General features: G+C 39.1%; 1 protein-coding gene across 1 annotated transcript in view; it reads right to left on the reverse strand.

Annotated features, from left to right (window-relative positions):
* Positions 1-19304, reverse strand: part of lekr1 (leucine, glutamate and lysine rich 1) — a 105811-nt gene extending 86507 nt beyond the window's left edge. The window contains 2 exon segments of the mRNA XM_052018402.1: positions 16599-16707; positions 19263-19304. Coding sequence (XP_051874362.1) covers positions 16599-16691 — 93 coding nt within the window. The 5' untranslated portion in view covers positions 16692-16707; positions 19263-19304.
* Between the last annotated feature and the right edge of the window lie 8593 nt (positions 19305-27897).

A 27897-nucleotide genomic window follows, 5' to 3' on the forward strand; every position in this document is an offset into this window, starting at 1 on the left:
CAGCCAGCTCCATCATGGGCACAATGCTCCCCGCCATCAAGGACATCTTCAAGAGGCGGTATCCATTATTAATGACCCTCACCAGCCGGTACATGCCCTCTTCACGTTACCACCATCCGGGAGGAGGTACAGGAGCCTGAAGACCCATACTTAACGTTTCAGATACAGTTCCTTCCCCTCCGCCATCAGATTTCTGAACTGTCCATGAACACTATTCCTCGTTATTCCTCTTTTGCACTATTTATTTATTTTTGTAACTTATTTATGTCTTGTACTGTACTGCTACCGCAAAACAACAAATTTCAGGACATGTCAGTGATAATAAACCTGATTCTGAAAATGTATGCAGAAAATGACTTCTACAATTTTCATGTATTTTTGGAAAAGTTAATTTTGCTATCAAAAAGTACTTCAAAAGCCAAAACACAAGGAAAAATAAGCAGCAAAGGTATAACATAGCCTAAAAAAATTAAACAACTGATAGAAGCAGGATCCATTGTCAGGACTGCAAACAGGTCACAGATCTATCACAACTGATTTAGAAAATTTCCCCTCTGGATACATTACTCTTTGGAGAGGTGGAGACAGGAAGATGGCTCCCTGTACACCTTTAGGAGATCATGCCTGTGGACATGAACTCTTCTTCCCCTCCTTCCCTGGGGTCCACCAGCAAGTCTGACCTGCCTCTGACAACTTCAGTTTGTGCAGCACACCCAGTGGGATTACCATGCATCCATGGGAAAGGAGTAATTAGCCTCTTACATCACCAAGCAGCTTCTAGAGTGTTCTCCAGCAGAATGCATATTCAAGTGTCAAGTGCAGTGAATGGAATGCTGAAAAAACATGGTTCCATGCTAGTGACCAATGTTTTTTCAAACCAGAAAAACATGACACAATTTCAGATGGCATCATTCAGTGCATGCCCTATACACAAAATGTCTAACACAAGTTGCAGAGTATCACAACTAGAGGTGCCAGGTCAAATACCACAAATTACACAATTCTCACAGAATGATCGTGTTTTCACTTTTTACTCATAAAAAACACTGAAATAAAATTGCAGAGCACATGGAAACATGCAATGGGATTTAAATTTTAGGCATTGAGGTTTTTTTCAAGCCACTTCTGGATTTATCATGAAAAAAAGATTGTTATAGAGTCATAGAGCTGTACAGTACAGAAAAAGACCCTTCAGCCCAACATGTCCATGCCATCTGTGACATACATATTTCTAGTTGTCTGTCAGGAAGTTCATCTTCTCATTCTTTGCCAGATTATCATTCTTGTTACAACTATTTTTTTCTTCTTTAAATGCCCCCAAATAATATCAACAATAATGCAACAAAATACAAAATTTGTTTTCAGTGAAATTATATCATCCACACCAGTTTGAAAAATGACAACCAGATTTACCAGCTTTATTTCCCTTGAAACCTAAAAGGATCAATACTCAAGCTGCATTCTTTATCCTCACCAAGATCTATGAAGCCTATGACCTCAAATATATCCACATATTTGTGCCTTGATAGTTTAGCTCATGGAGGTCAAGGTCATAGATGCCCTCAGTTTCCTAGTCTCAGATTCATTCCAAGACACAGCTGATGATATCTGCCACACTTTGCTCTTCATCACTGCATTATAAAGCTTATCCAAATTCCATATCCAAGGCCAACTTCACCTATTTTTCCTTCAACTCACAAGAGTAGGAACAGGCATTGCCAGCATTGCAGGCTTCCCCAACTGTATAACTTAAGAATACTAGAACATGAGAAATAGCAGGAATAGGGCACTATACCCTCATGCATTTTCTGGCCTTCGATAAGATCACAGCTGATTTTCTACCTCAGCTTTTCCACCTTTCTATAAATAACACCATATCCTTTGATTCCCAAAATATCAAAGCCCTACCTTGAACCTACTCAGCAACTGAATCTCGACAGTCCTCCTGGGTAAAATTCCAAAGATTCATTCTCCTCTGAGTAAAGAGATTTCTTCTCATCTTAGTCGTAATAGCTCACCCCTTGTTTTGAGTCTGTGAAGCTTAGTTTTGGACACCACAGCCCGTGGAAACATCATCCCTACATCTATTTTATCAGGCCCTGTAAGAATTTTGTATGCCTTGATGAGATTGTGTGTCATGCTTCTGAGCCCAAGAGGGTTTAATCACAAATTGCCCGATCTCTCCTCATAGCAGAATCATCCCTCACTCTCCCAATAACCAATACGGTGCAGTTTTATTGCAATTCCTCTACTACAAGTCTATCCTTCCTTAGGAAGAGAGGCCAGGCCTGCACACAATATTCCAAAAACATGGCAGATGGAAGATGTGGAAAAATGTGAGGTCATTCAATTTGGTGGAAAAGTATAAATGAGTACTTTGTAAGTGTTTAAGAGATTAATAGATATAGGTGTTTGGAGGAGCATGAATATTTTTTCATATTTTCTAACAACATGTAAGGAGTCCATTCAGCTGGGCCCTATACAATTTCAATAAGACATCATTATGTTTGAATTCAACACCTCTTCATTAAAAGACAACATTCCATTCTCCTTCCTAATTGTTTGACGTACCTGCATACTAATTGTCAGTCATTCATATACAAAAACACCCAGGATGCCACAGTGGGTGGGGATGCCGTCTCAGATCTCCAGTGACCTAATTCAATCCCGACCTCTGATCCTGTCTGTGTGGAGTTTGCACATTCTTCCTATGACTACATCAGTTTCCCTGAGTGCTCTTGTTTATTCTCACATCCCAAAGACATGCTGGTAGTTTAACTGGCTACTGCAAAATTACTCCTAGCGTAAGTGGATGGTAGGATAATCAGAGGCAAGATGAGGAGCAAAAGAGAATCAGTTACATGAGGAATGGGATTAATGAGATTGCTCTGAGATTCAGCATAGACGTGACGGGCTGAATGGCCTCTTTATATGTCATGAAAAAATATAGTATACTATATGTAATAGCTTGCCTCATCTTTTCTGCTAGTTACAACCTCAAAAAAACTCCTAACAGACATGTTAAACATGATTTTCCTATGTTGACTCTGCCCAATCCTATTATTATTATTTTGTAAGTGCTGTTACTACAGGCAGCCCCCACATTACGGAGAAGGGGATACATTCCCAGTAAACGACCCAAACCCTGATTTACCATAACGCAAACCCACATCATCAAGAAATACAAATTGAAAAAATTATATTTTGTGTTTATTTATTTACTTTCTTTCACATAAATTTCATAGGGACAATTTTTATTCCGTATCCTTGAACTTTTGGTTGTGATTTGTAAATTGCACAGGGGTCAATTTCTGTTACCCACCCTGCCATAATGCAGGGATAGCCTGTACTTCCTTAATAATTGATTCTAGAATTTCCACTACTACTGATATTAGAGTAACAGATCTGTAGTTCTCCCTTTTCTCTTTCCCTCCATTTTAAATAATGGGCTTATATATTTACTGCCTTCCAATCTGTGTGAACCAATTTAGAATATATTGAATTTTGGAAGATGGCAACCAGTGCATCCATTATTTCCACAGACATCTCTTTCATAACCTTGGGATACAAGTCAGCAAATTCCAGTAATTTATCACCTTTCAGTTCCATTAATCTCTCCAATAATTTTGTTCTTACTAATCCTAATTTCTTTCAGCATTGATAGACTCTATTTTTTCAATATCTCCCCACCAATCTCCTACCAGATAGTCCGGTTGTGGCCCTGGATGGTCTCCATGCCCTTCGTGCACAAAGAACATGCCCCCTGTAGGCACTGTTCATGTATTCGCTGCCCAGGTTCCACTGGGAGCACTCTCCCACCCTGCTCCCATCATTCATTCAGCAGCATCATTCCTCTGTGGCTGGAAAAGTGTTTCTATTATCATGGGAAATGTCCCTTTAAGAGCTGAATGCTTACAGCTATGAGAACTTCCAGCACATCAATATGAATTCTCACACTGAAATGTTAGTTTCAGCACAGGCAAGTTTAACAAAGTCGTTCTGTGAGCTTCATAATTAAAGATCTCAAACTGCATCTGACTTTCACAAGTGGCATTAGGATGACCTACAATGTTGCTTCAACAGTATTAAAAGAAAGTGATGCAATTTCTAACCTATTATATATAATGTGCCTGACATTCCAGGGAAACTAATATTTTCATTGGAGTAGAATTCACCAAGATAAGCCAAGAAAAGAAACAATATTTGGAAAAAATAATGGCACTAAGCAGAAGATGCTAAATAAATTAGTAAATCTGAGGCCTAATTCTTTCTTTCCTAACTAGAGATACAAAGGAATCTGAAGTTATGGCAAGTAAATCAAGTTAAGGTATATATCAGCTTTGAACACATCGAAAGGTGGAAGAAGCTCAAGAGGCTAAATAGCTACTTCTACTCTTATGTAATTTTTGGAAATATAAAATCCTGCTATTTTTCTCCCTATATCTGACAAACTAAGAAGATACACAATAAACTCATTCACAAACTTACATTATGCCCAACTAACAAATATGTACTCCTGGACACTGGAGCAATTGGCTAAATTTTTATATTTGGCTTCTATGTGGTACCTCCCTAGAGAAATGAAATAAGGAAATCAATATGCAGAAAAATGAAAAAATACTGCTTTAACATTGATCTAGTCCATTTTAGGATTCAAATATTGGTATTTCAAAATGTAAACCACATCAATCTTACAGGCATAATTTATGAAAGTAACTTTCCTAGAAAATGAACTCAACCTTATTTTGATAGATTTTTCCCAGTATCATCCATAGGTTGTTTTTCTGAAATTACACTATTTAATGCTACAAAAAAAGGGAACGTCAAGTGATTTTATTCTGTGAATAAAAATCTGTGAATAAAAATCAAGTACAAGGGACAACTTAAACCAGGCTGATGATGAAAAGAACACTATGTTCTTACAAGCTGTCACTTCTTTTCTTTCCGAACAAACAGGCTTAGATGTACATACTGGCTCCAAAAACTACTGTCTAGAAGCAACCAACCAACCTTTCATAACTAAAGTACTTCAGCCAAAATTCTTTGTACTTTTATTCCAAATATACAAATCTGACAATTAACACTTCAATATCCTTTCTAACTTCTCAACTGTAATCAACTGTTAAAGAAATGCTACAGATAAGAAAGCAACAGAAAATACAGATATAACCTTTCTTGGCAAGGATAGACTAGGGCCTGGACATACCCACCACAATGGTATTGTACAAAAGACCAATGCCAGTCTGTCCAGCACCACTTGTATAAGTTTTTGTACACCCACCTTGTGCAGAAAGGCAGATGATTAAGAGGCACTATTATGTATATTTTCTGCATTTGCAAAGAAGAGTCCTAGATCCCAGCTGAAACTACCCTGTGCCTATGAATTCACCACAACATCATCACATGTTTTACAACAATTTCTAGTAATCAACATGTATACCTAATGATCATATGATCCATTAGGCATTTAGATACTTACCACAACTGAAATATTCACAGATTCATCTCACACCTTACTTACACCCCAAATGCATGATAATGGGGAAAACATCACAATATGTGCCTGCTATGCTCTTGACTCTTTGCATAACTTCTTATTCTTATCACTTATTATAGATGGTGGGCATCACTAGGAGGTCAGCATTTATTGCTCATCTCTGACTGCTCTTAAGGGTGATGAGGCATCACGTTCCTAACCTACTATGGAATTGGTGGTGAGGGAATTTCAACAGTGTTATCATGAGATCAGATTCAACATAGTAAATGTGTGTGCAGACAGGAAAGGGAAAATGTATTTCCAAATGGGGAGGTTGTATGTCTTGGAGTCACTCATGCATCTGATACAATGCCTGGAAGTATAAACCCTACATGGTATAGATTGAGCTTTGCCCATCTATTAGGAAGAAAATTTAGACAAGCTACTTCTATCCTGGTTGGTATATGGCACATACTGCAGGTACTGATTAATGCTGGACTGCAATGAAAGTTCAATAGTTAACAAGAATGGCAGTGCAATGTCAGCTGCTTTGTGCTAAATGAAGTAAAGATCCTTCAGTATCTTTGCAGTCATAGAGACCTTTCCTTTCTAACTTGATGTTATAAAAGTTTCATAAAAGGTGGATTGGCTTCCAGAAGTAAGTTGTCCCTCATTTCAAAATATAAGGCAAGATATCTCTATTAGTCACATGTACATCGAAACACACAGTGAAATGCATCTTTTGCTTAGTGTTCTGAGGGCAGCCTGCAAGTGTTGCAACACTTCCGGCACCAAAAAAGCATGCCCACAACTTCCTAACCCATATGTCTTTAGAATATGGGAGGAAACCAAAGCACCCAGAGGAAACCAGTAGACACGGGGAGAACATACAAATTCCTTACAGACAGTGGCCGGAATTGAACCCGGGTCGCTGGTGCTGTAATAGCGTTACGCTAACCGATCTTGCAGTCACTGCAATTAAGTGCCTAGTGGGATAATGGGCAATTGTAATACTATTTGTTGTCAAAGGGAAATGGTGAGATTTCCACAATGAAGGTGGTCATCATTAGACCAGAGTCAATATTAACTTGTCCCTTTTGCACTCCAAGCCCAAATGATATCAGGATTTTGCTTGATTCAATTATACTCTGCTTCTCTGTGTGAAGCCTAGTGTAAAGGATAGAGCTTACCCTGATAATGCTGTCTTTGTTATACTTCGTGCTTTCATCTTCCTCCTGTTGCTCCTCTTCTTTTTTGCTCCAGCACTGCAACAAGGTCCAAAGCACCCCCTGATTACCAGATTGTAAATCATGCAGTCAGTAACAACAAAGTAATGCAGAGTACCTCCCACAAGTTCCAGGCAATGGAAATGAACATTCAGGAAGACTGGAATCTGGGCAGATCTATCTGCTTGTGTACTAGCTCATACAGTACTTTCTCCTTCAGCAGAGAGTATTTTTAATTTAATTTTTTTCATTTTTGGGGATCCGAGTATCACCCAGAAAACCAGCTTTTATTGACCATCCCTAATTGCCCTTCTGAAGGTTTCAACTACTGCAGTCTTTCTGGTGAAGACATTCCCACGTTGCTGGGGTAGGTTTCCAGGATTTTGACTTAGCAACAAAGAAATTCTGTTATATTTCTGAGTTAGGATGGTGTGCAACTTGGAGGAAAACCTGCAGGTGGTGGTGTTCCTTTGCGCCTGCTTCCCTTGTCTTTCTTGGAGGTAGAGGTTGCAGGTTTCAACATTGCTGGAGAAGCCCCGGTGAGTAACTGCAGTGTACTTTATAGATGTTACATGGCTCAACAACTGTGCAGGAAAAATGGACAGGGTGGCGGATGGGATGCCAAATTAGTGGGCTGTTTTGTCCTGGATGGTGTCAAGCTTCTTGAGAGTTTTGGAGCTATACTCATCCAGGCAGCTGGAGAATATTGCATCACACTCCTGATTTGTGCCTTGTAGATGATGTGGAGTGTCTGAAATTGAGGCACTCACTTCAGGATACCCAGCTTCTGAGTTGCTCTTGTAGCCACATTATTTATGTTGATGGTCCAGTTGAGTTTCTGGTCAATGAGGAATTCCAGGGTGTTGATGTTGGGGTACTTACTTGAATTGAAATCCTGCTATCATTTGGGCTTGGAGTGCAAAAGGGACAAGTTAATATTGACTCTGGTCTAATGATGACCACCTTCATTGTGGAAATCTCACCATTTCCCTTTGGTAAGTCTACTGAATGTAAAGAATAGGTGACTATACTCTCTCTTGTCAGAGAGAGTCACTGCCTGACACTTTTGTGACATAAATGTTACTTGCCAATTATCAGCCTATGCCTAAATGCTGTTTAAGTCTTGCTATGTGATGGCATGATCTGGTTATTTTGCTGAGTAGTTAGGAATGTAATTGATCATTGTGTAATCATCAGCAAACATCTGACCTTATGATGGAAGATCATTGAAGAGCTCAAGCTGGTTGGGCCTAGATACCCTGCAATGACATAATGGGGCTGGGATGATTGAACTCAAATAACTAGAATCGTCTTCCTTTCTGCAAGATATAATTCCAATAACTGGAGTGTTTTGCAGTTGATGTCCATTGACTTCCAAATTGGATTCACCTTGCTTTTTAGAAGCAGAACATACCTTGACAATTTTCAACATTACATAGGAGACGCCCGTATTGCAACTGCTAGGACTGCTTGGTTGAAGCTGCAGCTAGTTCTGGAGCACAGATTTTTAGTACTACAGCTGGGGTGTTGCCTGGTCATAATGCTTTTGCTGTATCCAATGCTTTCAGACATTTCTCGACATAAAGTAGATGAGTCCAATTGGCTGAAGAATGACTTCATGATGCTTGGAATCACAAGATGAAATGGAAGTGGATCATCTACTCAGTAATTCTGGATGAATGCTTCAGCTTGCCTTTAGCACCCACCATTGCTGAGGATAGGAATGTTCTTGGAGCCTCCTTCACCCGTTAGCTGGATAAATGCAGAGCTTTGATCTGATTTGGTTGTGAGATTGTTTAGCTCTGTCTATTACATGCTTTTTTTGCTGTTGTTTGCATATTGCCCCCTGTTGCAGCTTCACTAGGCTGCCACCTGACTTTTTGATATGCCTAGTGCTGTTCCTGGTATCTCCTTCTGCATTCTTCATCTAATCAGAGTTAGGAATTGAATCAGGCTAGGAAATAATAGGATAGTCCAGTTGTCAGGTTACAAGGTCACAGATTATGAAGAAGTACATTTCTGGTTTTGCTAATAATCCAGAGTGTCTCATGGCTCAACCAAATCTATTCTGAGTCTATCCCATTTAACATGATAATGCCACATGACACTATGTGAAAATGGGACTTAGTCTCCACAAGGATCATACAATGTACAGATACATCTGCCAGATGTAGAATGGTGAAGATAGGTTTATCCGATCTGTTGGTTCACTCACTTTTTGCCATAAACCCAGTCTTGCAGCCGTATCCTTCAGGTCTTAGCCATCTCAATTGTGCTACCAAGATACTCTGAGTGATGGATAATGAAGCCACCACCAGGAGTATATCTGAGTCCTTGCTACTTTCAATGTTTCTTTCTAGTGTTATTCAAAATGGAGGAATACCGATACATCAGCTGAGCTATGTCAGTGGGTGATAATCAGGAAAAGGTTTATTTTCCCATGTTTGACCTGATGTTATAAGACATAATAAGGTGAGAAGTCAGTATTGAGGGCTCCAAAAGATACTGCTTGATTCCACCTGTGATGCCATCTGTGATTGAACAGTCTTGCTTGTTGAATAGGGACTATGATAGTGGAGTCTAGCACAACGACTATAAGGCATGATTCTGTGAGTATGACTATGAAAGGCTGTGGCTTGATTACAATACAAGAACACAAAAAATACAAGCAGAAGGATACCATTAGGCCTCTCAAGCCAGCTCTACTGTTCTACTAGATTGTGGCTGATCTTCTCTCTCAATATTTTTTTCCTGCCCTCTCCCCATATCCCTTGATTCCTCTAATATTCAGAAACATATCTTTGTTTTGAATGCAATTAATGATTGGGTCTCCACGGCTCTCTGGGGTAGAAAATTCCAAACTTTCTCCTTCTTGCAGTACAAAATAGCCTTTCCTTTATTTTGAGACCATGACCCCTCTTTCTAGACTCACCAGGCAGGGGAAACATCTTCCCATGCTCTACCCCATCTAATCCTCTGAGAATTTTGTGAGCTTTCCCAGTTTAGGTGCCAGTCCCCAGATGACTGTGAGGTGGATTCTGCAAAGTTGGCTAGGCTGGGAGCAACTTCCATGCCTCAGTTGATATCAGGATAACAATGACCTTCACGCCTACAACCACTGGAATTAAGGCCCACGTGCATGGTCACGGACGCAGAACACGAGATTTCCAAACATTGCAGCCTTTGAAAAATTTTAGCTTTAGAAACATTGCTGCTTGGACTGGTGGCAGCCAGCAGAATACTCTTGGGGTAGGTCCTCCTGACCAGAGGTCTGCAGCCCCTGCTCTTTCTCTCTCCTTCATTACTGAAACCTTGCCTTCAGTTTGCTCCTAGTCATGCTGGAGAATTAATGGACCAAAATACATGTTTTTCTCCTCAAGAAAATTTTAAAAATTTACCTCCAACGTGGTCTGAAATCTCCAGAGTTGTTGTAGTTCTAAATTCCATGTTGTTGACTCTGACAAGTTCTGCACCAACTGATTCCCCTACAATGCTGCAAGTAATTAATAATCCCTTTAAGTAGGGCAGGTGCACGACTTGTTCCTGCTCTTCTGAATTGATTTCTTGTCCTTGGCCCACAAGGATATTTGTTTCAATTTCATAACAAGGTATCAAATGGGCATTACATCACGACTTATGTTCCCTCTGCATGCTTGAGGCGAGGGCACATAACATACACATAAAAGAATGATCAAATCTTTCAACATACATGAGATTGCAATAAACTACCTATCATGATTCACAATCAATTTTACACTGCAGTTCAGTCTTGTAGTTCTTAAAATCATGGGCTATGAACTCCTGATCCCAGAATTCCATGTTGATTTATTTTGCCAAATAACATTTTTGATATACCACAGTTTCTAAAATAAAAATATTATGCTTTACAGTTCCCTCAGATAAACGTTGTGAAACAAACTCTTTGCTATAATGTACTTCTTTAAAAGAAAAAACACAATGATGCTGGAGGAACTCAGGCAGCATCCGTAGAGAAAAGCAGGCGGTCAATGTTTCGGGTCAGGACCCTTCTTCAGGACTTACTCGGATATTGCCTGGCCTGCTGAGTTCCTCCAGCATCATCATGTTTTTCATCTAGATTCCAGCGACTGCAGTCCTTTATTTCTCTCATACTTCCTTAAAAGATCCCCAAGACTTAGACAGCTCAAGAAAATTTGATAAGTTGTATCTACACATGACATCTACCTGAATAAAAGCAAATTCTGAAAACCATTCAAATTTTATTTTTACTATCAGAAAAACAATGTACAAAAAATTTTGCACAACGATGAATTCTCATGATACTCTGGAACAAAGGATGGATGTTCTGTGAAGGTGCTCTCTAGTAAAAATTGCTAAGTGAGTCATTTACGTGACATCTGGACTACATACAGATTTTCTGCTCTTGAAGCCTATCCTAAATGGTCATGAGTCACAACACAAATTTAAAATAAATACACTGAAAGCATTAAAGGAATTTACATTTTGTATGAATGCTTGAAGGTATCAAGGAATCTTTGTTTTATTTAGTCATTTTTTTCAGATCACAGATACTTGACTTCCTTCCCCACTTCCCCACCCACAAACTTTATCCATAGAAATTTAGCAGTTTCTCACTGAATAGAAATATGCACATTTAAACCTGACGTCCAGAAAGACCTGATGCCTATCAGCCTCCTGAGATGGAAGTTTGTTAATAAAACTTGTTGTGAAACCCTCCAGTTTTAGATTCCCCTATCCTGAGAAAAAAACAGTGACTATCTACCCTATCTATGTCCCTCATAAATTTTATAAACCGCTATATGATCTCCCATCAGCCTCTTTTGCTCCAGGGAAAACAGTCTTAGTCTATCCAATGTCTCCTTATAACTCATGCTCTCCAGTCCAGCCAACATCCCTGTGAATCTTTTCTGCGCCCTGTTTAGCTTGATCACATCCTATAGCGTGATAACCTGAACTGCACACAATACTCCAAGTGTGGCTGAACCAACAATTTGTACAATCGTAACAAGATGTCCCAACTCTTATACTCAATGTCTTGCCCGATGAAGCCTAGTATATCATATGCCTTCTTCACCATTATGCCTACCTGTGTTGACACTTTCAGGGAACTATGTACTTGTACCTCAAGGTCTTGCAGTTCAGTAACACTTCCCAGGGCCCTGCCATTCACTGTGTATGTCCTGGCCTGGTTTAACTATGATAGTGCATCACTTCACACTTGTCTGAGTTAAATCCATCTGCCATTCCCTTGCTCACTTTCCCAGTTAATCTAGATCCTGTTGTAATCTTAGACAACCTTCTTCACTTCTTCACATATATTACTGATTTGGAAGAGAATGTAGGTGGCATGATTAAGTAAGTTTGCAGGTGACACCATTAATTTTGGTGTCACCTGCAAACTTACTAATCATGCCACCTACATTCTCTTCCAAATCAGTAATATATGTGACGAACAATAAAGGACACAGTACTGATTCCCACAGCACACCACTGGTTACAGATCTCCAATCTGCAAAGCAACCCTCCACTACCATCCTCTGCCACCTACCACCAATTAGCTATAAAATTGGCTAGCTCATCCTGGGTCCCACCTAACCTCCTGAATGCAGAACCATGCAGAACCTTGTCAAAGGCCTTGCTAAAGTCAACGTCAACAATGTCTACTGCCCTGCCCTTGTCAATCCTCTTCTCAAAAATCTCAATCAAATTTGTGAGATATGATCTCCCATGAACAAAGCCATGCTGACTATCCCTAATCCTTTCCTTTCTAAATGCAAATAAAGCCTGTTCCTCAGAATCCCTTCAGTAACTTTCCTACCGTTGATGTAAGGCTCACTGACCTGGAGTTCCCAGTCTTGCGCTTGCAGCCCTTCTTAAATAAAGGCATGACATTAGCCATCCTCCAGATGTTGTCACCTGTGGCTAACGAAGATACAAAAGTCTCTGCCAGGACCTCAGCAATCTCCTCCCTTGTTTCCCACAATGTCCTAGGATATATCTGATCAGGCTTCAGGGATCACCTTTATGCACTTTAAGACCACCAACACCCCTCCTTTGTAATGCTGATACACTTCACTGCATCACTGTTCTCTCCCCGAACTCACGAGCACATGGCACAAGGAGTAATCCAGAGATCACAACCCTGGAGGTCCTGCCTTTTAACCTCCTGCCTAATTCCCTATATTCACTTTGCAGGACCTCATCCCTTTTTTGACCTATGTTGATAGCACCAATGTGCATCGCCCTCCCCCATGAGTTCTGCAATCACTCAAAGACATCCTTGACCCTGGCACCAGGGAGGCAACATACCATCCTGGAGTCTTGCTCATGGCCACATAGAGTCATAGAGTCATAGAGCAATACAGCAAGGATACAGGCCCTTCGGCCCAACCAGTCCATGCTGACCATGGTGCCCACCACAGAATCTCCTCTCTGTCTATCCTTACATTACAAAATTAACCAGAATTGAATAAACATTATATTGGCTTTGTTATGCTATGAGAAGTCTTAAGAGCAGGAAAGGTACATATTAATGCAGGTTTTTCTGCATAACTGTTCTACAATAGAGACATAAGAGACTACAGATGCTGGAATCTGCAGCACAAGATAAACTGCTTGAAGAACGCAGTGAGTCAAGCAGCATCTGGGAAGGTAAAGGGACAGTGGACGTTTTGGGTCAAGACCCTGCGTCAGGACTCCACAATGACATACAAGCTATGATCCTCATCAACAGATCCAATACAGACTGGGTTCATGAAAGGCTTGGTCATCGCATCAACCCTCTTCCCAATCTCCTTCACTGCAATACTTTACCTCACTTCCACCAAACTCTCTCTAATAACAGAGCTAATAGAGGGCAAGCAGGAAACTTTATCACCTCAACTCTAGTAACAGGATCATTCCAACCTTGGGCTTCATGTTACATGTAGACAACATTTATATATGCTCACACTCTGAGGTTGTGCTCTATTGTTGATTCCTTCAAAGAAGTGAACAAGAACATAGGCTTTATATTAAACATCTGGAAGAGAAAGGACCTTTACCAAGATGCCCCTGCAAGATAATACTGGCCTCCTGTCAATCAAAATCAATCATGAGGCCTGGACAACTTTCCATAATGCAGGAGGTATAAATCAGTGAGGGCAAATGTCAACAATAAAACCCAACCCAAACTCCAGTGTACCAAAACAGTCTTTGGTTACTAAAGGAAAAGAGTTTGTAAAAGCCAAAACCTCAAACTTGGTACCAAGTTCATGATTTCCTGAGCAGCCCTCTCTACCCCAAGGAGACGCAGACAATTTACAGTAGGCACTGAAGAGGTACTACCAATGTTGCCTTTGCAATATCTTCCAAATCCACTGGGAAGATATGCAGACCAATATCAGTGCCCTCTTCCAGGCCAACATCTCCACTTCTGGCATCTGCTTGTGGTCACATCACCCACATGCCTGACACTAGACTCCTGAAATAAGCACTCCACTCTGATCTCTATAACAGCAACCAACTTCCAGAAGGATAGAGAAAACACTTCAAGAAATCCTCAAAGTTTAATTGAAAAAAGTTTAAAAATTATGGGATTACTGGACCAAAAACCATTTAAACTGATAGAAAGATATCAAAAAAGTCTTCTTCAAGTAACTCCAAGTCTCTCCAAGTGCTGTATGTAGAGTGCATGTACAAACAACAATCCAAACAACCCACCCCCACCAGTCCCATCAAGCACCACCTGCCCCACTTCTGGCAGTCTGAAAATCCTGCAGACTCACCAGTCACCTGAAAACCTACAAAACTAGAATGGAATTGAATCATCCTTAATCCCAAGGAACTGCCTAAGAAGAAAAGAAGCATATTTTCCTACATTATACGTTAACTAGAATTCCAAAGGCATTACATTGGCTTTGATATGCTCAGATCTTAATGCTGAAAAAATTCTATATAAATGCTATAAATACTATATGATCTTTTAAATGTAAAACAGATTCTACAATGATATTTACAAGATAAGCTGGCCTGAGGGAAACCAATAACAAGAACCATTGCAGAGGAGCTATTATTATTTCCCAGCTTTTATTTGTTCCACACATCATCTCTGCAGGGACAAGATAGGTAGACAAAATACTAATATTCATTTATCTTAATATAGGTCACCTCCATTCAAGATAATTGGAAATTCAAACTACTCCCTCAGCTGCAATAAATTATCTAAGCTGATTCACAATTTTTTTTCTTTCTGCCGATAATTTACACCTTTGTTATTTTCCTTACTGAGAACTAAAAGGATTAATTTATAAGCAAACATCTTATTGAAAATTATTCAAATGTCCTTTCTTCCTAGGCCTCTTTGATGTATACTCTGAATGGTTGAATGCCAACCAGTAAATTTCACTGCTATAATCCTACAAATTTATTAATGTATTGCATTGTAGCCTTCAGATCATTTTTATGAAGTTCCAACTTAGTTATTGTAAAAGGGTTAATGTTCACATCAAAGTTAGTGATTCCAAGTAATAAGTAGTCTTATTGACTTCAATTTGTCAAAGTTCATATCACAATAGAAGTTGCTTTAAACAATCTAGAAACAAGAAGCGTTATACGAGGCCTCAACTGGATTTGAAATTAATGATGTATTGCAGTTAAAAGCAGGACATTTGCAACACAGATTTTCAGTGCATTTATAACACCAAAAGTAGAGTTTTGTCTGGGTCACTCATATAGCTGGATGTGCTTGTTATTTTTTTAAACTTGTAATTCAGATTTTAACAAGGCAAGTTACTTTCAGTTATACGGTCACTCAGATGTCTAACACTAATGGGCATTGGGCTAGTATTGGCTGTTATAACAACCAGGTCGAGGATTCCTTTTACTTATAGAAAGAAAAGTATTTTTTTTTACAAGCAAGGCCAGATTTAGTGAATACACGATCCAATGTACATTCTGTTTGTACACTCTCCTCGTAACTGCGTGGGTTTCCTCCGGGTGCTCCAATTTCCTCCCACATTCCAAAGACGTATGGGTTAGGAGTTGCGGGCATGCTCTGTTGATGCCGGAAGCGTGGAGACACTTGCGGGCTACCCCCAGATCACACTATGCAAAAGATACATTTCACTGTGTGTTTCGATATACATGTGACTAATAAATAAATCAAATCAAATCAATGTTTGTTTTCATGAACCTGGAAAAAATTATGAGTCAGATTTAATATTGACCGATATTTATAGCTTTGCAGTTGCATTACTTATTATGAAACACATAAAATTGGACTAACACTGGGACTTAGAACAATAAACCTAAGAGTGATCTAGCAACTGTTACTCAATGTCATGACAATTCTAATTATCATCTTGATTTTTGCTATAATAATACAATTAAATAAAATCAACATCCTTATCTCTTTATAGAAATTGAAAAAATTGTTGAATTATTTAAAACTTCAGTGGCTGAAATATGCCAAGTTGGCCTGTATGGAAGGCATCTGGTGTAGACCATAATCATAGGCTATGTTTTGTACTTTCAGTTCCTGCAAAACCTGGCTAAGCTGAATGTGCATACAATATGTGAATCAATCAATCCCACAAGCAGAATAGCCAGTTCTTTCAGAACATGAGTACTATGGTGCATTACTATCACTTAAAAAAGGCATGTCTACTAAAACGTAAATCCCAGTGCTTAAGCATCTGTTATTACCAATCAGTGACTTCACTGAGGAAATTTCATCTGCATATACATATTGTCCGGAATTCTGCAAGGACCATTTAAATATATGATATATGCAAGAAATATTTTGATGTGATAACAAATAGGCATGAATGAAGGGTAATTATTTTCATATAGTTTGCAAACTTTTCAATATATAGATAATGTAATTTAATTTTAAGAAAACATTATGGTGTTTTTACCTGCTGGATATCTTCAGGTAAAGGGTGAACTGGGATATGGTGTTCCATGTTGATCTGTTTAGGCTGAAGCTCAGAACTGCTCCACATTACCATATATCTGGTGCTGCTCCTGTGACAATAAAGAAAGGCTTGAGTTTTAATACCAATTTTTCTTGACCACTGAATGCCCCAAAATGCTTTACAGCTAAGAAGTAAGTAGGTAATATAGAAACACTGGCAGCCAATTTTGCACAGAATTTCCAAAAAAAAACAATGTGATAATAACAAGATGTCTTGTTGTTTTACTGGGAGATGGTTTGATTGAGGAATAAATATTGACCAGGACACCATCAATATCTCTCTATTCAACTTAAAAATAGCAGTATAAGATCTTTTACAAAAAACAAACTGCTGGAGGAACTCAGCAGGTCAGGCAGCATTGTAGAGGGAAGTGGACAGTCAACATTTCTGGTCGAGACTCTTCATATGAACTGAATTATGGGGAGATAGCCAGTATAAAGATGTGAGGAGAAGGGGTGGAGCAAGAGCTGGTAAGTGACAGGTGGATCCAGCTGAGGAGGGGTGATTGGTAAATGGAGGAGGGAAGAGTGGAAGTAGCAACAGAGGCTGGGAGGTGATAGATAGAGGCAACAAAGGGCTGCAGACGATAGAATCTGATAGAAAAGGAAGGTGGAGCATGGACCCAAGTAAGGGAGGTGGCTGGGCAGGTGGGAACAGTGGTGGGGGGGGGGGGGTGGAAGGGAATATGGAGGAGTGTGTGGGTGATGGGCAGATAGAGGAGGGTAAAGAAACTGGGTGATAGGAATCTGGGATGGAGAGGTGGAGTATGTGCAGGAGGAACTGGTTAGATCAGGAGGATCTCTCACCTAAGAAAACACAGAGCCTCTGTTTGTTGTCTCAAAAGATTGCAGCTCCATCTGTGAAGTACTTTCTCAGTGCAGCTTGAGATTATCAGCCTAAATGTTTGTGTTTGGATCACTGGAGCAGGACTGGAACCCACATCTGAGTCACAGCTGACTCAAATATATGATAACAAAAATGTGTAGATTGCAAAGTAAATTGCAATTTTAGCGAAGTTGTCTGTGTCACCTTAAGCTTGACTACATCATTGCTTGAGAGTAGAAGCAAATTAAGTGTACTGCTGTGAACTGAAAACTCTTTGGCCAGACAATTGCAAATCACAGTGCAAAATAGCAACGTCTTGGGCATGCCACAGCTCAGTGAAATATTCCAGACTTATATAAAATTCCTGCACGATAACAGTCATGGAAGTTGAAAATTACAGAGTACCTTAAGTTTTAACAGTTTACTGACAAACTGCTACATTACGTTATATACATTTTTGACAGCTCTTGGAAAGGCAGCAGGATTATTATATTGTGGCATATGACCTGACAGCTAAACATAAAAACAAACAAGAATTGATGTTTGTAAATGAAGTCCTTTATCTGGCTGCTAAACTAATCTTTGGATATTTATTAGCAAAGGTGACTGAGTTTACACATTATTGACAAATTCTGAAAACATAATGGAACATTTTATTTATCATAGAAAAATGATCATAACACTTTCTGGCATTTTTCTCACTTTCACTTTTTCACTTCTCAGGGTGTCTTCAGATTGCCAAACTTTTCACAATATTGCAACAAAGATAATCAATACATGAACTAGCATTATTTCCCCTTTTATTGGACTAGGTTTAGGAAATGAAAGTATGATTCAAGATGTAAACAAGACCAAGAAATCAGTGTGAAGAATAATGAGTGAGTGTTAACAAGCTGATGTGAGAAATGTAGCAAGATGTGGAGTGCTGAAACATTGCAAGAGCTGAAATACTATAATCAGCTGCATGGAGATGACAGATCTTTCAAAAATCTTTTAAAAATACAGGCTGCAGTCAAAATTATTAGAAGATAAATCATCCCAGAAATTATTATGGAGAAAATCCCCATTGTGCAAAAACATTTAATCTTGTCTGCCAGATGTTATGCTAATTATTTCTGTATCTGTGTATCTTCTTAAGTGCTATCACAGAATATTGTTAATAAGAGTAAATGCAACATTCAATAGCTAAGTAGCTAGAATGACAGTTAATACGCATTACACAAAAAAAACTTGTGTTGTTCACAGTGGTTTGCACTCCAGAGCCTAATGGCATAAGGTTGCCACGACTGGCATATTAAGATTAATTACAGTCAGCAACTAACAAGGTGTTTAAATCATCTTCAAATGAAATCCCAGAGAGTGGTGACTAACACGCGGTAACTAATTGGTAATAGTTTATGGTAGACTTAAGGGTCAATCTATCTTGGTTTTTTTTTGCCATATCAGTAACCAAAGTAAATGATTAACCTTCAGATCACGGTGGTTAGAGTGGCTCTCTCCATCTTCCCCGGAATGAGACATTAATATTTAGTGGTGTTGCTGACACGCATAGCCACGCAGACCAGGCTAGTTGTTAAATACACGCCAGCCTGCCGCTGGGCTCTCACCACCAGGACGGCTCTGCCGCTTTCTGCAGCGCTCTCGCACCCCAGCAAGTGCGCAACACCCATCAATAGGGCAGCTCACCGCAGGGTCGAGAAATGTATTAAAATAAATTAACCACTTTTAGACTTCAGTGACGTGGGACTCCCAGAGCTGGAGCTCGGATGCAGAACTCACTTATCACCACTGCTGACAGAAAGCCGGCGGTTTCCACCTGAGGACGGCTCGCATAGACTCGCCAGGCCGCTTGTGGGGTAACCAGGGAGACCACGCAGCGAATGGGGCGGGACATCAGGGGACGTACGTACGTCGGGAGCGAACTGTCAGTCATGCCTCTGACCACCCTGCCCTCCATTAGGTTGTAGTGCTACACCAGTGCGAGAAACATTTCTTTTTCTCTACTAGTTTAAAGTTTTATTTAATTGAGATGATTATTTTAGAATAAAAATGTGCATTAGCATTCTACAAGACTGTGAAAATCCGATAATAAAGTTAGCAACTCAAAGGAAAAAAAGTCCTTAATAAAAGTCAAGACACAAGAAATTCTGCAGATGCTGGATGTATCTGGAGCAATACACAAAAAGTGCTGGAGGAATTCAGCGGGTCGGGCAGCATCCATGGAGGGAAATAAACAGTCGACGTTTCAGGCCGAGACCCTTCATCAGGACTAACATGATGAAGGGTCCTAATGAAGGGTCTCGGCCCGAAACGTCAACTGTTTATTTCCCTCCATGGATGCTGTCTGACCTGCTGAGTTCCTCCAGCACTTATCGTGTATTGTTCCAGATTCCAGTATCTGCAGAATTTCTTGTGTCTCTGTTTTGCTGCTCCACTGCAAAGTCTCTTCCAGGGATGCCCACACTGAAGAACTTTTCCTCCTCAGTCCTGATGAAGGGTCTCAGACCAAAACATCGACTGTTTATTTCCTGAATAAAGTTCCATGTTCAAGGCCACTTGATCTGAAGTAACGTCAAACCAAAAGATTAGCTTTGTTCCTCACTCCACAGATGCTGCCAAATTTGCTGAAAGTTTCCGGCATTTTCCAGTCATATTTCTGATCTGGAACATTTTGTTTAATATGAAAGCAGGTTGTTATTGATGCCTCATTCAAGTCACTTTATTTCTCAGTGGGTATTTTTTCTTTCTAACATCCAGATCTCTGTGGCCTTTCATACTATATAATGTGCATCAGTTTTCCCCCATAGTCCACTTTAGCTGTCCCTCCCAATTTTCCCTTTATTTTTCTATAGTTTAGATTGTCTTGTAATTCCATTATGATTTAGCTTTCTCTATTAATTCTTCTAAGCTGACATTCCCAGCACATTCATCTTTCCATTATTTTGCACCTTTCAAGTCTTTTAAATTCTGAGAGTATTATTATTTATCAGAGGTTAAATAAAACCTTGCAATTCTCAATTAGCTAAATGGATGTACCACCTTTCCTGATTTGTACGAAACTTGAGGGCTCTTCATATTTAACAGGAACATGGAAAATTGTCACCAATCGGTTTTCATTGGCTGTATTCCAGTTTTACAATTAGCAGGCTGGTTACATTTTTATTATAAAGACGGCTTCATGGCTTTGATATGCCACAATATAATTAGTTGTAGGCTATCCTTATCAACAATGTGGCCTAGAAGAATGCAAAACCTTTTCTGGACAACCTGCTGTCATGTGCACATGCAATAAAAGGGAACTGAACCAACCAATCAAGGAAACCACAGATGATTGACATGTATGAATCATTTAGACCATGTTGGTAATAGTTTATGGCAGTCTACTGAATCACTTAAGGGTCAGTCTATCCTGGAGAGGAGTTAGACCACTTGGCCCAATGAGCCTGCTTTTACTGTGTAAAGATTCTTCATTATGTCTGATGTTTTTCCATGTTCCACATAATGAATTCCACACTTTATCTGGGCCATGATTATAAACTGTCACTTTAAAATTCATAGGAAATAACCTCCATCAGAAAGTTACCAGCATTGATTTCCATAAATGTTTAATTGTTTAACTGGAGATTGAGGTGGAAAGTGTTGCAAGGTATGATGGCTTTGATCCAGTACTTAAGCATCTTTTCTGATTTTTTTGTGCACCTTCCCATTGTGCAACTGAGATGAAAATTGATCCACTTGCAATTCCAGTGGCTGCAACTATTCCTAAAGGCCAGAAGAAACTATACCCACTCTTATCCACCCCCTCCATTTCCCAATTTACTGGCCTAATTTCTTTTAGGCTCTTTATTCTGATCGGTTAATGTTTCAAAGGACCTTCTTGTGGTCTCTTCCTGAAACTACGTAGATTCCACATCTCTGAACTTTTTGGGTAAAGATGTTTCTCTACATCTTTTTCATTAAACTTGTAGCGATGAACCCATATTACCACCCCCTTTCTTGCTCGAAGCAGCCAGTAGCTATCCATACTGTTGAATCCTTTAAGAATCCTTAACATTGTTATATCTCTGCATAATCTGCATTACTCTAACAGAAGTCTCAAATTTACAAGTCCTTCTTATTTGAATTTCCTTATAACATCCTAGTAGATTTTCATTTACCCAACCAAATGTCTCAATATGCTTTCTTTAATTTGAACCCTAATATAGCACAAAATACATCTTAACATTTTAAATAGGCTCATTGTTTTGTCTTTACCTTTATTTTCTTGTGTTAAAACCTCAATTTCCACCAGTATGTTATGACCCTATCATCCACAAGTGCTGCTCTTAATGTTCTATAAATGTACCTTAAATTCCTCTGCTCTTCCACATCACAAGGTGAATTCCATCCAATGTAAAATTATTGCTTTTATTTATTCAAATAACATGGATAACTTTACATTCAGAATTCCATTTATCAATTTTAGTAGGTTCCACATTTTAGTTCCTATTCCTACTCAACCACTTTTCTTATTCTAATTGTTAATGCAATTTATTATCTCTTTTCAAATTCATTAATCATATCTAATTACCTGCCCTATAAACTTCCCTTCAGTCTATGCACAATATGTTTTCCCACATCCATTAACTTTCTTACTTCCTCAGCAAATTCCATAAGGGGTATCAAGCATGATATCTTTTTAACTCTATGCTTGATAGTTTCTTTTTACTAAATGTGGTAATTTCAAACTTTAAATATTCTGAAACTTTCCTTATCACAGATGTCAATCCAACTTCTCTGTAGTTATCCGTATTCATTTGTATTTGCTTAAAAATGTGTACTAAATAGGAACAACAATAACACAGAATTATAGTTGTATAGTACAGAAGAAAGCTCTTTAGCCCACCATGTCCATGTCACACTTTCTTCCCCATCTATACTAATCCCATTTGCCTGCATTAGTCCTTCTCTTTTTATGCCTTGCTATTTAAGTACCCAAGTGACAGTATCTGACTCCACCACCTCCCCTGACAGCGAGTTCCAGATATCAACCACTCTGTGTAAAAATCTTTCCCCTCAAATTCCCTTTAAAACTCTTTCTTCTCACCTTAAGTTTATATTCTAATGTTTTTGATACTCTTACCATGGGAAAAACATTCTATCTACCTCTTATAATTTGTATACCTCGATAAAATCACCCCTCAGCCTCCAACTCAAGGGAAGCAAACCCAGTCTATTCAATATCCCCTCTTTCCAGTTACCTGGCACACTCAGTACAGCCTTGGTACTCAGGGCCTTTACAACTTATCTTCATTTTCACCAGGATCTTAGAATGGTTCCCTTTGGGAGCTGACACTTTGCCTTCCTTCAGCATAATGGTCGATCTAAAATTTTCCTTTAAGCATCATGATATGACTGATAATATATGCAATCTCATTCTCAACAACTTCAGCATTCAGCTCTGCCCAGTATTCTACTCTCTACTAAAGTCCCATGGAGATTAAATGGCTCAGTCTTTTTTTAAATTACATTTCACTCTGTCCAGTTTGAATGGTAGCTGGTGTGCAATGGCCACCCCTGGTTAGAAGAATCCACACAGGCATCCTTCACTCTTCAGAAATGGAGTGGAAACAAGTCATCCTTGACCCCAAGGGACTACCTAAAATGAAGAAAAAGATTTATATTGTAAATCATCTGGGAAATGTACCTGCTGATCCTGCAAGGGTTTGATCTGGAGCAAGTTCTGTTGAAGGATCCCAGACCTGGAATGTTAAGTGTTTCTCTTTCCATGCATGCTGCCTGATCTGCTGAGTGTTTCCAGCATTTTATGTTTTTAACCCAAGAGGTTTCTTAATTCATAAACTGAAACTAATTAATAAATGGGTGTATCTCAAAAGAAAAACAGCATATTAACTCTTCTGGATCTCTTATTCTGATTGGAGGGGTATGGGACCAACTAAAGGCATGTTTATAACATTCTGTATCTCCCTTTTAAAGTGTGATCCCGATCTTTGGAGTAAAATTTGAAACACATTAATAAGTGATGACAACTGAATAGAACAGTAGCATTTATATCTTTGTCATTTAATTTTAACCTCTTTTGCCAGGCGAAAAAATAGTTGAGAGCAAATCAGCTGCTGGTATCGAATCCTGCCCAACCTTCTTTTTCTATTTTTCAGTGTCCTTCAGGTGATATAAGTTATCCCCAAGGAAGTTAGCCAGAGATCTACTGGTTTATTTTCTTTTCAATTTTTGTTTGTGAAAGAAATGCTACTTTGGAGATATCAGTGCAAGTTCCTTCTTTACAGTTCCATAAAGTGGCTTTAGTCACCAGTTGATTCACATCTAGCCATGGTTCGAAAGCTTTATTACATATTTTACTCTTTATTTTTGCAAGATGTGCAACATGTCGGAGGACATCTAGATTTTCCCAGATATTGTGTTGTCAAAATAAAATATTAATGGATGTTTTAAATTATCACAAAATTGTTTTGTTAATGTGTGTTTTGTATTAGAGTGGTTCCTTGTACCTTGAATTATGAAATAATTGTAATAATATCAGGATGAGTACTTGCTTATTTCATAGTGAATTTTCAACCGCAGAAGCCATGTTACTGAAGCCAAATGGCTTCCTACAGTGAAGGTATTTCTAAAGCCACACTCATCCCAGCTTGCTACTATGGTCCCTCCTAGGGAATTGTCTACTCATTACATTGTACACTGAGATATTATGAATTGTTTCGGGATTTTTAGTGAGGAAAAAGAACGTCTACAAAGTATTTTTAAGATTTGCTGTGTTGTAGCTTTAAAAGTGTTTTAGTACATGTCTGGATTGGACCAAATGCTGAATCCACATACATATGCAATGTGGTGTGGTTAAATTCATTATAGATTCCAAAGGACCTTGATCAAATACCTTTTGGAAGTCAAAGTACACAGCATCATAAGATTTACCACAGTTGGCTTTGATTGTCACTTCCTCAAAGAAATCAAAGTAGTTGTTCAGAATGTTATCAATGAGGGTTGCAGTTTATTGGATTGATGTGTGGATAACCTTTAATAGCATCCAGATGTCCTGGCCAATGTATCCCTCAATCAACATCACTAAAGCAGATTATTTGGTTACTATTTCACTGCTATGCGTTGGTTCTTGGAAATTGACTCCCACATTTCCTGTATTAACCCAATGGAAATTATACCTAAAATGACCTAGTTAGCTTTAAAGTGTTTTGGGATGTCCTGAGACTGTGAAAGATGTACTACAACTGCAAAATATTTATCATCATCTGTGAGTAAGAATCTGTATGCCATTAGATTCTTTTGTAGGTTGAGAATCCCGCTGAAGGATTTCCTGGTCACAGCAAGCCGACTGCACTCACGAGTTGCACACGCACTAAATGCACTTTACCTTGAGTGATTCCATAAGACCATAAGATATGGGAGCAGAATTAGGCCATTCGGCCCATCGAGTCTACTCCACCATTCAATCATGGCTGATTTTTTCTTAACCCTATTCTCCTGCCTTCTCTCCATAACCCTTAACCCCTTTACCAATCAAGAATCTATCAATCTCTGCCTTAAATACACCCAATGATGGCCTCCAACGCCCTCTGTGGCAACGACTTCCACAAATTCACTACTCTCTGGTTGAAGAAATTCCTCATCATCTCAGTTTTAAAGGGACCTCACTTTATTCTGAGACTGTGCCCTTGGATCCTAAACTCTCCCACAGATGGAAACATCCTCTCCATGTCCACTCGATCCAGGCCTTTCAATATCCAGTAGGTATCCAGTGAGATCTCCTCCTCATCCTCCTGAACTCCATCAAGTACAGGCCCGGAGACATCAAACGCTCCTCATATATTAAGCCTTTCATTCCTGGGATCATTCTTGTGAACCTCCTCTGGACCCTCTCCAGGGCCAGCACATCCTTCCTTAGATACGGGGCCCAAATTACTTTCAATATTCGAAATGCGGTCTAACCACTGCTTTATAAAGCCTCAGCAGTACATCCTTGCTTCTATATTCTAGTCCTCTTGTAATGAAAGCTAACATGGCAATTGACTTCTTTACTACCACCTTAACCTGCAAGTTAACCTTAAGGGAATCCTGAACGAAGACTCCCAAGTCCCTTTGCACCTCTGATTTCTGAATTTTCTCCCCACTTAGAAAATAGTCTACACCTTTATTCTTCCTTCCAAAGTGCATAACTCCACACTTCCCTGCACTATATACCATCTGCCACTTCTTTGCCCATTCTCCCAACCTGTCCAAGTCCTTCTGCAGACTCCCTGCTTCTGCAACACTACCTATTCCTCCACTTACCTTGACATCATCTGCAATCATGGCCAAAATGCCATCAGTTCCTTCATTCAAATTCTCGGCTTCCGGAATGAAATCCCCAACCTGAAGTTGTCTCCTTCCTTCCCAACAGGCAGCAACACCCCTCACCTTGTCCAATCCAACCTCCACTAACTGGCTGTTTACTCCTTCCAAGAGCGAGGGCCACCACCATCTACCAACATCTGCTCTCTTCAGAGCCACCACCAACTGCTGACCTCTTCCCTCTTTCCTCTCAACCCTCACCCCCACCATGCACCCAAGCACTGCCACCTTGCCCAGAATACCAAACTTTTTCAGAAAATCAAGGGAGAATCTTAATTCCAAGCCCTCCACCCAGTGCAGCCAAAGGTGGGCAGATTGTGACCTCCCAGTGCTCTGCAGGCAGTTTGGTGGATCCCGATGTGGATTTCCCAGTCAATGGAGGTGGATTCGAACTACAGGAGTGGCTACTATTGTCAGTCAGCATATATAATGATTCTATTCTCACAAGGCCTCTGTCTCCCAAGCTGCCCCTAAACTCTCTTTGTTTGTGCTACAGAACAACCAACCCAGAAGTCCTAGACTGACATTTAACCCCCTGCTACCTCCCGTGCCAATGGGGAATACCTCACATAGTCACTGGAGGACGGGACATGGCATAGCATTGTACTCAGTAAATTATAGGATAGCAGAAATAGAGACAATGTGTACATGGCATGAGGACAAGAGATAAATAAATTAACATTATATGTACAGTGCAATTAGTTGAGACTTTCTAATGTCTCTTTTTCTGGTTACGCCAGTAGTTATTTGGATATGTTAAAAGGGTGAAACAGATATTTTGAACCACTTTGAATGCTGGGGAGCAGAGATTCATCTGTTGAAGTATTTTTCTGTTAACTGCTGATAAATAAATGTGCAATAGAAATGCACTGAACCCCTTTGTGCTCTTCAATGTCTTTAGAATCCTCCCTTTACTGAAGCTGAAAGCCCTCTTCAGCATGCAACCAACACAACAGCAAAACACTTTCGGAGGTCTAAAATGGAGGTAACCTTGTCAACTGTGGAGGAATTAGTATCACAGTTACAAAGATTTTCTTAATGAGAAAGCTGGCAAGAAGTGCATCTAGTTATGTTAATATATAAACAATTGTTTCAACATAGCAATATCAGAATGTGTGATTTTAAAATTTGGAGCAAATGATATTCGTAGATGCTGGTCAATTATTCCCACTTTAACAACACTTCCATTAAAGACTATATTTGGCCTGGATTCTTCATTTAATACCCTGACACCCATTCACAAGGGGCAAAGTTTGGGAAAAGCAAGCTCTAGCCTAGCTTTACTTTTTGTCAAAGCTGGAAGGATATTTTTTTAACAACTTTTAAATACCTTGAGTATTATGTGATATTTAAAAACTAATAAAATTGCTGCAAAGTACTAAAACATAACAATGTAAACATATTTAAAAATAAAACAAAATTAAGGAAAAGCACATTAAAGCACCAAACAAAATTCTTTTCTTTACAATATTTTTATTGAATCCATGAAAAAAATAGAGTACATGCATCAAGAAAGAGAATAAAAATACTATTGAATACAATGTATTAAACCATACTTAGATTACAATAATCTAAATTAATAATCATATATAGAAGTTAGTTAATTAATAAAGGAAAAAAAATCAAAATATTTTATTATAAAATAAATCTACTCCCACTACCAAAACCCGAAGCTGTTAGATGGAAAAAAACAACAAGCAAAAACCTTTAAAAACATAACCGTGTCAGCCAATATCTGCATTTTAGTCCCCAAATCAGAGATTTTGAAAATAATTCAAAAAGGGTCCCCACAGGGTTTGAAAGTCTAGGTTAGATTCAAAAACTGAACAGCGAATCTTCTCTAGATTCGAGTATGACATAACATCCTGTAACCATTGAGCATGAGTAGGCGGAGTAACTTCCTCCCATTTAAGCAATACAGCCCTCCTGGCTATAAGAGAAATAAAAGCCAGAATATGTAAATCTTCTGAGTTATAAATCTTCTGAGCCTTCAAAGTTATATCTTTTTCTCCAACAATCCCAAATAGTGCAGTCAAAGGATTAAGTTTAA

Source organism: Pristis pectinata, chromosome 6 (assembly GCF_009764475.1).
Source record: "Pristis pectinata isolate sPriPec2 chromosome 6, sPriPec2.1.pri, whole genome shotgun sequence".
Taxonomy (NCBI): domain Eukaryota; kingdom Metazoa; phylum Chordata; class Chondrichthyes; order Rhinopristiformes; family Pristidae; genus Pristis; species Pristis pectinata.